The following is a 12,439-nucleotide window of genomic DNA, read 5'->3' on the forward strand; positions in this document are numbered from 1 at the left end:
ATGGAGCTAATCGACAGGATAGGGCACCATTGGCTGGGACCTTAGCTCCCAGAACCCCCTCCCACACAGCAGGGCTCGGTCACAACAACACCAGTGATTGAGACTGACAGGCTGTGCGCTAATAAAGAGATTACACGGAAATCCCTCTGAAGCCAACACTTCAGGACAGCGCTCGTTTGGAGATCTAGAACAGCTGCACCTCAAAGTTTGTCCATGTGTGGAGTTAACGTTACATTTAGGCCACAAGGGACACATTAACCAATCAGCATTATACTATAAAAGGTCACTGAACAGTGCAGTTTGTCTAAGCTGTCCACCTGGGCAGTGGGATGAAAGATCTCAACTGGCTTAATCGATAAAAGTCCCAAAAATGAACGGCTGTCAGGTACAAAAATGGCTTGTTACCCTCAAATAATCACAATTTAAAGGGATACAATTTCTGTGAAGTAGATACTCACCCTCATGTCGATCCAAGTTTATATGACTTACTTTTCTCTGATATTTTGAAGAATGTTTCAAATGTTTTATGCCTAGTCAATGGGGTCCAAAACAACTGTTTTTACGGTTTTCAACATTTGCTTTCCCCTCAAAAAAGAAGTCCTCATACACACATGAGGGTGATTAAATGACAACCACATTTTTATTTTGGGGTCAATTATACCTTTAAAGTCCAATTGAAACTGAAGTAGCGACAATTTTCTTTCAGAATGTGACATACTGTATATCAGAGTGTAATGGATTATAAAAAAAATTTAAAAAGTAGGGCGGGGACTTGGTTCTATGCATCAGTTGCTGATATCATGCGTTTTACTCACCCTCAAATCATCCTAGGTGTACGTGACTTTCTTCTTTCAGACGAATCCAATTGGATTTATATTAAAAATTGTCCTGGCCCCTCCAAGGTTTTCAATGGGGGTAAGCGGGTGTTGGTTGTCAACAGTTCAGAAGACGTGAAATAAAGTGCACGCATCTGTAATAAAATGTCCCTCATACTGCTCCGGGGGATGAATAAAGGCCTCCTGTAGCAAATCCATATTTCAAACGTAATAAACACTTTTTTTCTCACTTCTGCTGACTGTGGTACGTGGAAGGCGTTCAGGTGGATGACGTAAGATGTATGCGTCGTGTGTGCGCCTCTGAGAAATGCAGGAGCAAAGGAAACAAAGTTTCCTTACTTTAGCAAAGGAAAACCAGTCTCCTCTTGGCTTATATTGAAATCCTCTGACATTTTTCTTCAAATCCTCGTTTTGTGCTTCTAATTCGTGAATGGCATTTTGTTTTGTTTTGTCTCCGCGTTCGTCACTTATCACACAACGTCTACGTCTTACGTCATCCGCCGGAACGGCTTCCACGTATGACAGTCAGTGGAAGTGAGAAAAAAGTGTTTATTACATTTGAAATATGGATATTTATCTTACAAAAATGCATGGATTTGCTATAGGAGGCCTTTATTCTCCCCCCGGAGCAGTGTGAGGGACGTTTTATTATGGATGCATGCATTTTATTTCACGTCTTCTGAACTGTTGACAACCAACACCCGCTTACCCCCATTGAAAGGCTTGGAGGGGCCAGGACAAGTTTTAATATAACTCCGATTGGATTCGTCCAAAAGAAGAACGTCACATACACCTAGGATGCTTTGATGGTGAGTAAAACACAGGCTAATTTTAATTTTTGGGTGAACTAACCCTTTAAGTGGATTAAATGATTGGAGAAGTCGTGTAAACGTCACAAAAGAAGTCTCGTTTTCCCCAGAAAGTTCAGTTACGACATTTTGATTACACATTTTTTTAAAATGAAGTTATTATCATTGCTAAAAGTAAAACCATAAAAAATGTTCATTTAAATTAGTGCTATCAAACGATTAATTGTGATTAATTGCATCCAAAATAAAAGTTTTTGTTTACGTAATATATGTCTACTGTATGTATATATAAATACACACTCATGCAATTATATATTTAAGAGAAATATGTTGTTTAAATAAATATATAAATATATTTATATAATATAAATCACATCAATATAAATATATACATGTAAATATTTTCAAAATATATACTGTATATGTGTGTTTATATATTCATAATAAATATACACAGTACACAAACATATTATGTAAACAAAAACATTTATTTTGGATGCGATTAATCATTTGACAGCACTAATTTAAATTTACTAATTTACTCATTTTCAGCTAGTTGCCAAGGCCACATTTCTTTTTTTTCGTTTAATTTAACATGAAGTACTAAAGTAACTAAAAATAAATAACAATTAACAAAAAATATGGATATATTAAAAAAAACTACTAAATATGACAAAACACAAAATTTCTAAAACTAACTCAAATTAAAGTGAAAACAGAAAAGATTCAATTTAAATTTTTTTAAAAGTTAATAAAAATGATAGTAGCATAATAATGACATTAAAATAACACTGGTTCACGATATGATCTGTAACATGCATTTCGAAAATAGATTTTCATTAATGCCGACTTCTCAGTCTCGAGCATCTCTCAGTCTTCCAGTGCACGTTATGATATTGCTGTGTCATCACCCGGACAGCAGCAGGCCTAGCATGGCCAGCTCTTATTTTGGATCAGATCAGGCCTGATGTAATCTCCCCTTATAGGAGCTGATGGATGTTTTGGGCTGGCAAGAAAATAAATAGGAAGGTGCACAGCCAAAAAATGTTCATTCCACCAAAGTTCTCCTAGGTGCAGGTTGCAGAGGAGTGAAGTATGCCAGAGCAATCTATTTTACACGGCGCAGCCGAAACCTAATTACACAGATTAATGTCCCATGGAAGGTGCCATTACCTAAATAGCCCCCTAAAAAAGGAGGAGACTTTGCTTCAGCCCAAATATGCGGTTTAAATGCTAATGGATCCTTCAAATCTAGATTTGAATATGTACGTCTTGACTTTCTCCAGTCTGCTGCTGGAGTAAGATTTTGTGCAGCCTTTAATTCCCTCTCTGCAGGCACTTCTCTTGACAATGACAGTAAGCCTGGATAAGTCTCCACCCCGCCTTCTCCGACGTGAAATATTTAACCAGGCCTGCCAGTAGCAGAGCGAAAGGCTGAACTTATCATTCAATACTGATTTCGTTCCCACGTCTTACCTGTTTAGTGTGCAAATGCCGGACTGATTAAACTACTTTTACTTTCACAGCGAACCACCAGGGACCCGGCATTGGGGGGCTAACAGAAGTTGATCAGCTCACTTCTGATCCCGGTGTTTACAGCTGCGTGTGGAAGCACGTGCTGGTCAACCCGCCACGACACCGGCTTCTTAAAATAAGACCTCGGTTGTGGTGGAAGAGAGCGCGGGAAATGGAATTGACAGTCGGAGCCATGAGCTTGACGCGGCCTTCGGTTGAATGTGTCAGACCAGAAGCACCCCACCCCCAGCTTCACCCCTCTGCTCACACACAAGCTCACTGTCGCAAGGCATTAGCGTGGCAGAAATACACACACTTGCTCCTTCCACTCCATCCGAAGCCTGCCTGGGCATTACACAACAGCGGCGCAACATCTTCCCATCTCCATGCTAGAGCCTATATGTGACATCAGATGTGCATTTACAGGCTTAGTGGCAGGATTTTGTGGGCTGTTGAAGGAAGAAGCTTGTGCATGACCTATGTGTTTACAGATGCCATAACTGTGGGAAGAACAGTTTTTTTTTTTGAGGAACTCCTGTTGTTTTTTCTTACAATCCGTCACGTCTGACTGCAACCAACAGCTGACCTTCACATCCTTCTTCTCTCATTGCTGTGTTGCTCATGACATTGAGACACAGGTTAGAAAAATGTCATTTTTATTAATTAATGAATTCATTCTCAAATTAATTAATCACATTTCATACACAGTGGTAAGACTCTGGATTGTCTTAATATAATTATTATGAAATATAATTTCATTTATTAATTTATATATCACTTTTCTCAGACAGTGCAATACATCGCATTGCCTTAATTTTATTTGAATTCATCAATAATTTATTGATTGGTTAATTGATTATTTATTCATTCATTGATTCACTTTTTAAAAAGGCATTTCAATTTTTTTATTTCAATTTTTTTTTATCATATTTCATACACAGTGGAAAGACATTGAATTGTCTTTAAATATTTCAATTATTTATTCATTTATCAATCAAATTGCATTGGTTATTCAAGGGAAGTAACAGCCATAATAAAGAGGAAAAAAAGATACATGAGTCATTTTTAAGTGATTTAAAAATAATGCATTCATAGATTAAACTGTATACAAAAGGAATACAAAATTAAAAATAATATAGTGCTATTAGCAAAGTGCAACATATAGTGCTCATGCAGTCACTGAATCCGGATATATTTTTATTATATAAATTATTTATATTTCCCTATCCTGACCAGGTATTATCAAGAGGCAGTAGCCTATACCTGCCAAGTGATCTATCATATCTGAAGTGCAGTGGAAGGTCAGACAAAACCTCTGTTCATCACACACGTGCACACATAGCCACCTACACAATCATAACTGAGTTACTTCATGTCCTGTAAAAATAATCCCGTTACCCTGCTATTTATAGATCGCTCCTTCAAACTGACCAGTCCCTCATGCTCCTCCCCTTCGCTTGAATGAGGATGATTTTACTATGATTCTTTGGCAGCTTGATAATCCTTCATCGTCGCTCAGTTGCGCCATGAGCCAGACCGAGACTGAATGTCTGACTCGATGATGCCTCCAGACAGATGTGGCATCCTCCATGAGGAAATTAAAGCTCAATGAAGGAGCGCAGAATTCTCTTGCAGATGCTCAATCGTATGAAATATTCATCACAGAGCGATGCATTTCCAGTGGAACGCACATATTATTCTGGCCTTGGGGCAAATTTTGTCCGATATTTTAAACAAGCACACAATAAAACACTATTTTGGCCTTGGCACAGTCCTAAATATTCCATTTCATTCCCTGGCTGCTTTAAGGTCTCAAGAGCATTTTCTGTGAAGTAGATACTTGTAATAATCTTTCTTACTGTCCAGTTACATCAACCCAAAACGCACATGGGCCTTTGTTCTGATTCCCCAACAATTAGCGTCAGATAATGAGGTCAGTTGTTCACATTTCTATTTGTGGAGCCTGTGCAAATGTCTTTTCATTTTGTAAGGGAGCGTGTAACACAGGGTGAGATGTAACACCATCAGTTTAACCAATTAGAATTTAGCTACAGCGATGACAACACTATCATACCAGCCTCCTCAGGTGAGAGTAAAAACAGTAGACTCTGGTTTATAAATTAAATTTGATATCATATTAACGAACATTAAAGGACAGAACCGGCATCTAAATCATATAAATTTGATATATCTACACAAATGTTCATGTACATTAAAAACATGAAATATCATGACTTTACTGGAAGGAACTTAATTTTTTATAGAGATGTTTTACCTGTATTTTGAATTTTGCACTTCATTGCATTTGTGTTAAATAAATCAGAAATGTATTTTCCCCCCTCACTCTGTCTATGAAAAGATCAAATAAAAAATACAAATAGAAGCATATATATATATATAATATATATATACACACACACATAGTTTTAAATGTCTTAAATCCATGCTTCCGTTTTTACTTTTTTTTTTCATTGTCTTATTTTTACCACAATAACGTCATGTACAATGTGTGTGTGTGTGTATGCATAATTTTAAATGACTGTCCATGCCTCCATTTTTACTTAATTTAAAAAAAAATGTTCTTATTTTTTACCACAATAACCTCATGTTATTTAAATTCAGTTTTACATCTCACTCTTGTAGGCTACTGAAAAAAATAAAATAAAGAAAAATAAAGAAATTACAGAAGCAATTCTCTCTCCTTCTCTTTATATACTGTATATGTATATTCCTCCATAAAAAAAAATCTATTTTTACCACAATAAAATTTTAAAAATGTAAATGCCCATTGTTTTTACATCCCACCATTGCACATTATCTATCATAGCCTACTGAAAAAAGCAGCAAAGCATATGTTTCCAATTTTTTTTAATTTTCTCACTATTTTCTTACCATAACTTTATGCACTAAATTTTACATTTATTTTACATACCCCCCTTGTACACTCTTTATACTTGACATTAATTTACACAGTTTATGGAAACTCTGTAATTTCTAAACTACTTCAACTCAGCAGACAAATCACATCAAAGTTTAAGAAATAGAAGTTAGTTACAGACGTTGAAACTGAACGTTACAACACTCCCCAGTCTCCCCGACCACTCGATCTGTTGCCCTGCGTCACCGAGGTGCAGAAACAATCCGCGGACCTGCCGCAGCCAATCTGATGGGTCGTGATGCAACATCACCACATTTCACGCAAATCAGGGGAAGTGGCTCAAATTAAAGTTACCATCTCAACCCCGTACAGTAACCTTCTTAGTCTAGGGGGCGGGTGTGTGTGTGTGTGTGTGTGTGTGGTGGCAGGGTGGGGGTGGTCTCCCTGGTTGCTAAGGGCAACAGGGTGAGATAGATGGAGCCGCAGCTGCGCGTCTGTTAATACCAGCGATCGACCCTCAACGTCCCCGCGCGCAATTCTCCACACACACACACACACACACACACACACACACACACAGAGAGAGAGATCTCTCTTCAGTCAAGGCATGAGGATGCGAGCGGGGATTTAGTTTGTGTCTTTTCCAGTCTGCAGCAGATTATTACCTTTCCTCTAGCACACGGGACGGATTTACACACGAGGAACAAGGTTTGCAGACTCTTTTCTTAGTTACAATGTTTTTGTTGTATTATTATGAGTATTTCTGTCGTGCAGAACTTCATTTTGCATTTATGTGCCTAAATACATACGTGTTGTTTTGAACGCTTCGCCTATGCAATGCATTTACAATGGATATAAGGAAGTGCAGAGATTTATTTGGAAAGGACAATAGGCGCGCAATGACTGCGCCCTGGATTTGAATTCGTAGGCATAGTGAAATTGAGTATTTGGTTCAATTAATCCGTTTCCAGTTTGTCTTGCTTTGTTTACGTTTATGAATAAGGACATCTGCTTCACTATTGCGTGTTTTCTCAAGCAACTGTTACGAGTTCATTCATTCATTCATGCGATCAACTTCGCCAAACGTGCCAGACTGTCCTCTCGCATATTATTATCAGACGCACTCAAGTGTGAATTTGCTCCCAAATGCGTCCAGTCTGTGGTGTAGGCTATGTGTCAGTGACATATCTTTTTACAAAGCAAAAGCACTTCGGTCGCTGAATTGGATACTAACGAGATTTCGAGAATAAAACAAGCATGGCTTTACCACAATAGACACGGAATGCGCGCGCGCTTGTGCTTGTGGCGCGCGGGTTGTTGTTGTTTTCCCGCTGCATGATGATTTCATAATTCCCACATCACACATTTACACTGTGACAGACGTGTTAGCGGTTACTGGAAGCTTCGTGAATCGAAATATGTTTGAATTATTCCACTAACTATTGTTATGCTCTATAAATTGGTGATCTGAATCAAGTGGCGTGAATGAGCATTGTTCGGGGTTGTTTTCCAGACACAACAGAAGTAGGATGTCTCCTTGAGTCTTTTCGACGCTTTTTTTTGGCAAAACGTACTGCTCGTGCAACGCCGTCAGTTAAAACAACTTGGGTGATGTTGATATCAAAACATTTTTACAAAATGGAGGAGATGGTTAGGGACGCATTAGCAATGCAAATGAGGTTTTGAAGAGCACTGGCACCTGCTGTCTCGAGCATTTGCATTGGCTTTTCCCTCCTTTCTCATTAGAATCATGTTCTACTTCTGCAAAGCAAGGTTTGAGCCCACACTTAGGGATTTATCGAGGGAGCTTCTCCAAGTCTCTTCTACTGTGTTTGCATAACAAAGGGCAAGGGTTTTGTCCATGAAAAGAGGGGACAAAACCATCAAGCCTCAATTGTCCCAGTGTCAGTCGGATGGGCAAGTAGGGTCTTGTGCCCCATCAGTAAACAGACTCAGTCACGGCAAAATCCAATTAAGCCATGTTCTTTCCATCAGGCTTTTCACAAGGCAAAGAATATTGCTTCTGTTTTTTATGCTACTGTACTCATTTTACGGTGCATACAGTCATAAGGTTCCTTGAATAAATCAATTATGTAACTATGTCACATGTGGTTTCACCTCTAGCGTCTCAGACCAAATACAACGTAAAATAATTTGAAATTCACAAGTGGGTCATTCAGAGGAAGCATTAAATTGCTTTAAGCATCAAGAAAGCCTGACGAAATTTTTCATTTTTTTAATCTCAAAAGAATCCTCTGTGTAGAAACAAAACCAGCCCCAGTGTTAAGCGATATGAGTTGACCTAGGGTGAAGAGTTTAGAGGTTTATAATAAGATCTTTCATCGTCATATGGGCAACGGTATGTGGACTTATTTTTGCATTTGCCATTTTCACGTCCTTGCCTGACAACACATACGTGTGCATTTACACAATGAGATAAGCTAAATGTCAACAGAAGATGTGGTGTCTTCAGCTCAATATCTAAATGAGAGATTTTATAAAGTACAAGAAAAACTCCAAATAGCCTAAATGGTAAAACACATCAGTGATTATGTGTACACTGACTCCAAGGTGATTGGAGGCACTTAAAGACAGCATAAGTTTGTCTAGTACATACTTTATTTTTACCCCATATAGAACACAACAGTACAGCTAAGATACACCAGTTTCAAGCATTGTAAAAAAAAAAAACTCATATGCTGATTGAAATACATGCAGCCAATTTAAAACTGATTGTTGTGTTTTCTCCTTCTAGCTTTGAAGTCCATCTACTCCATACGGAATATGATGCAGAATTGCCCATTTCTTATGGAAATAAGTTGGATAGGAACACTCACAGAGCTGTTGGCTGATCATCAATGAACTCAGTTCCATAAAGAACTCAAGGAAATAAGTATATTTCAACGAGGAAGACCTGATAGTTGGAGTTTTTATTTTCGATATGGCGGCAACCGAGGCTAATGCAGAGCCTGTCCAAGCAGACATTGTCGAGAACAAGGCCGAGGTAGACACCACAAATCCAGCCCCAGCTTCAACAGAGGAAGCCCCAGCTTCAACTGAGGAAACACAGCCTACTACTGAGGCACCGCCAAGCACAGAGCAACCAGCTGATAGCAAATCCAAGCCAGCCTCTGAGAAAATATGGGACTCTTTTTTAAATAAAAGTGGGCTTGGAAAAGTAATGGGAGGGAAGAAAAAGAAGGAGCAGCAGACAGGCGCTGAGGATTCTACTGGCGAGGAGCAGGATAAGGTCTCTAGCCAGAACGATCAAGGGGATACTGCAGGCCCTAAAGAGCAGGAATCTAGTCAGCCAGCAGAAACTGGCATGGCTGCAGCTGATGGGCAGACTATTGAAAAAGCACCAGAAAATGAGGAGGCTTCCCAAGAGCAAAAGGCATCTGGTGCAAAGCCAAAGCAAGGAGAGAAGTCTAGTGTTAGGGACTTCATCCGCAAGCCTGTTGCTAAAATTTTCTCGCACAAAAGCACAGACAAAAAGGAGGAAGCAGGGGCACTCCAAAAACATGGCATGGTTCGGTCAAAATCACTAGACAGGCTGGAGGATGCGGATGCCAGTACAAATGTGGCAGACCAAGCAGAGGAGCCTCCGACTGCAGATGAGCCAGACAAGTCTAACCCCCAAACAACAAAAAACATGAAGCGCTGGCACTCTTTTAAGAAACTCATGGCTCAGAAAAGTCACAAGAAAAGCACAGACGAGTCCAAGGATGCTGAGGGAGCAGAAGGAACCAGTGCAGATGGAGCAGGAGACAGTGGGACACTGGATTCCACTACAAAGTCAGAGCACTCTGGGCAAAAAAGGTGGAAATTAAAGAGATCCTGGACATTCCAAGGTCTGAAGAGAGATTCATCAGTTGTTGGAATCCACAAACCAAAGGACAAAGACTCTTCAGATGTTAAAGACGAAAATGCCCCAGAGGCTGAACAGGGGACGGAAGATGTAAAGGTAGCCAGTGACGTAGAAACACAGGAGAAGACTAATGCTGAGGGTGAGGAGGAGAAAGGAGTAACTGCTACTACACAGCATGCAAAATCGGTGGACCAGCATGCAAATGAGATCTGGACCTCTTTCAAAAAACGAGTTATTCCCAAATCAAAGAGGGCAGCTGACTCTGGTGGAGTAGAGGAGGAAGCAGCGGGTGAGCAAGAGCAGACTGATGAACCACAGGTGGGTAAAGACTCAGGCAAGACAGCCAAGGCAAAAAGGACACACTTCAACCGTGCTGTGTCACTAAAGAACTTCATACTGCGAAAGGGGAAGAGCACCAGCATGGACATGGGGGAGGGTACAGCAGCCCAGAAAGATGGAGATGGTACTGGTGAGAGTGAGGCTAAAGATGTGGATGGCCTTGATGATGCAGCTGGGGCAACTGATGTCCCACAGACTGGATCAGAGGAGCAGACTGCGGCTCCGAATGAGAGCAATAATGAAGCTCAGGTGGCAGGTGAACACAAGAGTTATGATGGAGAGGAGAGGTCCCACACTAGTCCCACACCATCTGGTCAGCCATCAGACAAGTGTCACGTAGCGGATCCAGCACCAGAGGGTGAAGGCCAGACAGAGCCAAAAGCCAATGGTGAGAATGGATGCTCAGATGCTACATCAGAGGACACCGCAGCACACAATCATGAAGCAACAACCCAGAATGACGTGAAGGATGAGGAGACCAACCAGGAGACCATAGACTCTAGTGGCAAAACTTGTCAGAAGGACGTGAAGATCCTCAGTCAAGACGGGAAGTGCGATACTGTCAATGCAGTTGCCCAAAGCGGTGAGTGTGAAGCTCCAATTGACTCGAGAGATCTACAGCAAAATGGAAATGACAAAGCAGTCTAAAGTAGGAGTAGGTACTAGTGTTGAGGTAGAGACTGGGGGGGATGGGGCCCCTCAATGTGGAGGGTCCCTTTCTGGGTCAGCGAAGACCAATACAGATGAACAAGAGGAGGCCTTGAGGAGGATGTTCTATGAGGTTGCAGCTTCCATTGTTCGTGCAGTTGTATGCTCAGCCTCTGAACAGTTAGCCAAGGAGAAGGACGTTCTGGACAGTAGTTTGAAGTGTTTCCAGCCTGAAAACAATAGCAGTTACACAGATATTGATGTCAGTTACTGTCACAGAGAAGTTACTTTAAATCAGGGATCTATGTATTGATCCTTGGCGATCCTGAGCACCTTCATCTGTGTTTGTGGGCACATGTTCTGGTGTTGTGGGCACATGTCAAAAAGATATTGCTACTCTCCGTCATCCCTTTAAAACATTGTGAATTTTAGGGTCAGTGAATTCTAAGGAAGATACAGGTGCTTTAATTGAGCTGTTGTGAAGTTATCCAAAGTAGCAATTTGTGTATTCTCAAAAAGTATTCTATACATAAAGTAATTTATTTAAGGAAAGTTTACAGCATTTCTCTATGTTAACGTGGAACAACTAATAATTGAGTGTTTTTGAGGTTTTTCACAATACTGTCAGATGCAGTTGTGTAGTGTTTGCTGTCCTGTATTATAAAATTGAAAATTTACATTGGTGAATCTAAATGAACCTCTTCTTTGTGACAAAAATGTGTGTATAATTAATGAAAATTTTAAATGTAGAAATATATTGTAATATATTCTGAAATCTCTTCTGTTATCATTTATCAGAAAAAAAGGCGGGAAACGTGTGACGCCACACAAAGAGGATTAGATCTGCATGGGATTCGTTCAGCGAGGAGCTTTGCCCCCCCTCCCCCCAAATATGGAGTAATCACATGTTTACGCCACGATTCACCATGGTGAGAGATGCAATCCACGTAGTTAAAAAAAAATCTTGAAAAGCAATAATTCAGAATCATCAATCAGTGCAGTTCTTGCTACCATTCCATCATTGTAAATGTTTTTGCCTGTCTACTAGTGAGATTTTATATTGTCATAAATGACATTCCTTTGAAATGTTAATCTCAGTGATCACAAAGTACCGTGATCATAAAGTTAGTTTTATATTAATTGCCATTCTGTTCTGTTAGTTTTCCTTTGACTAGATATATGTGATACAGACACATTTTAAATAATAACAGCCCGCCAGACTGCCCCTGAATTGTGAATTCAATACGGAATGTGCTCTAATCTCTGTGTTTTTGTTTTTAGACTGTTATCTTGTGTACATGAATAAACCACCATTAAACATTAAGTACTTCTCTGGGTTTTCTTGCAGATTATGCCATCATTGACAGATCTGAGAAAATGCTGACCAATAACATTAACTGGGTTTGCCATTTGGGGCAGTTGTAAAATAGACTCAGCTAATGAAAATCAATGGAGAGAATGTTTAATTTCCCTCCAAAAATACTGCTTCACAAATAGTGCATAATTTGCATGTTGGAAATGGGAACACACATTACATAAAACCCCT

At 39.8% G+C, this 12,439-nt stretch overlaps 1 protein-coding gene across 1 annotated transcript; it reads left to right on the top strand.

Annotated features, from left to right (window-relative positions):
• Positions 1-6,438: 6,438 nt before the first annotated feature.
• Positions 6,439-12,211, top strand: LOC107548596 (protein IWS1 homolog). Its single transcript, XM_016229348.1, has 3 exons — positions 6,439-6,746; positions 8,794-10,828; positions 11,692-12,211. The coding sequence occupies exons 2-3, from the start codon at positions 8,980-8,982 to the stop codon at positions 11,712-11,714; spliced, it is 1,872 nt and encodes a 623-aa protein (XP_016084834.1). The 5' UTR covers positions 6,439-6,746; positions 8,794-8,979; the 3' UTR covers positions 11,715-12,211.
• The last annotated feature ends 228 nt before the right edge of the window (positions 12,212-12,439 follow it).

Source organism: Sinocyclocheilus grahami, unplaced genomic scaffold (assembly GCF_001515645.1).
Source record: "Sinocyclocheilus grahami isolate Dianchi unplaced genomic scaffold, SAMN03320097.WGS_v1.1 scaffold350.1, whole genome shotgun sequence".
Taxonomy (NCBI): Eukaryota; Metazoa; Chordata; class Actinopteri; order Cypriniformes; family Cyprinidae; genus Sinocyclocheilus; species Sinocyclocheilus grahami.

What these genes read in the sequence shown, in the direction of transcription:
- LOC107548596 (XM_016229348.1), top strand. Translation starts at nt 8,980, where the DNA reads ATGGCGGCAACCGAGGCTAATGCAGAGCCTGTCCAAGCAGACATTGTC. An exon ending in CAATGCAGTTGCCCAAAGCG is followed by an intron (nt 10,829 to 11,691) that starts GTGAGTGTGAAG and finishes ATCATTTATCAG; the next exon opens with AAAAAAAGGCGGGAAACGTG.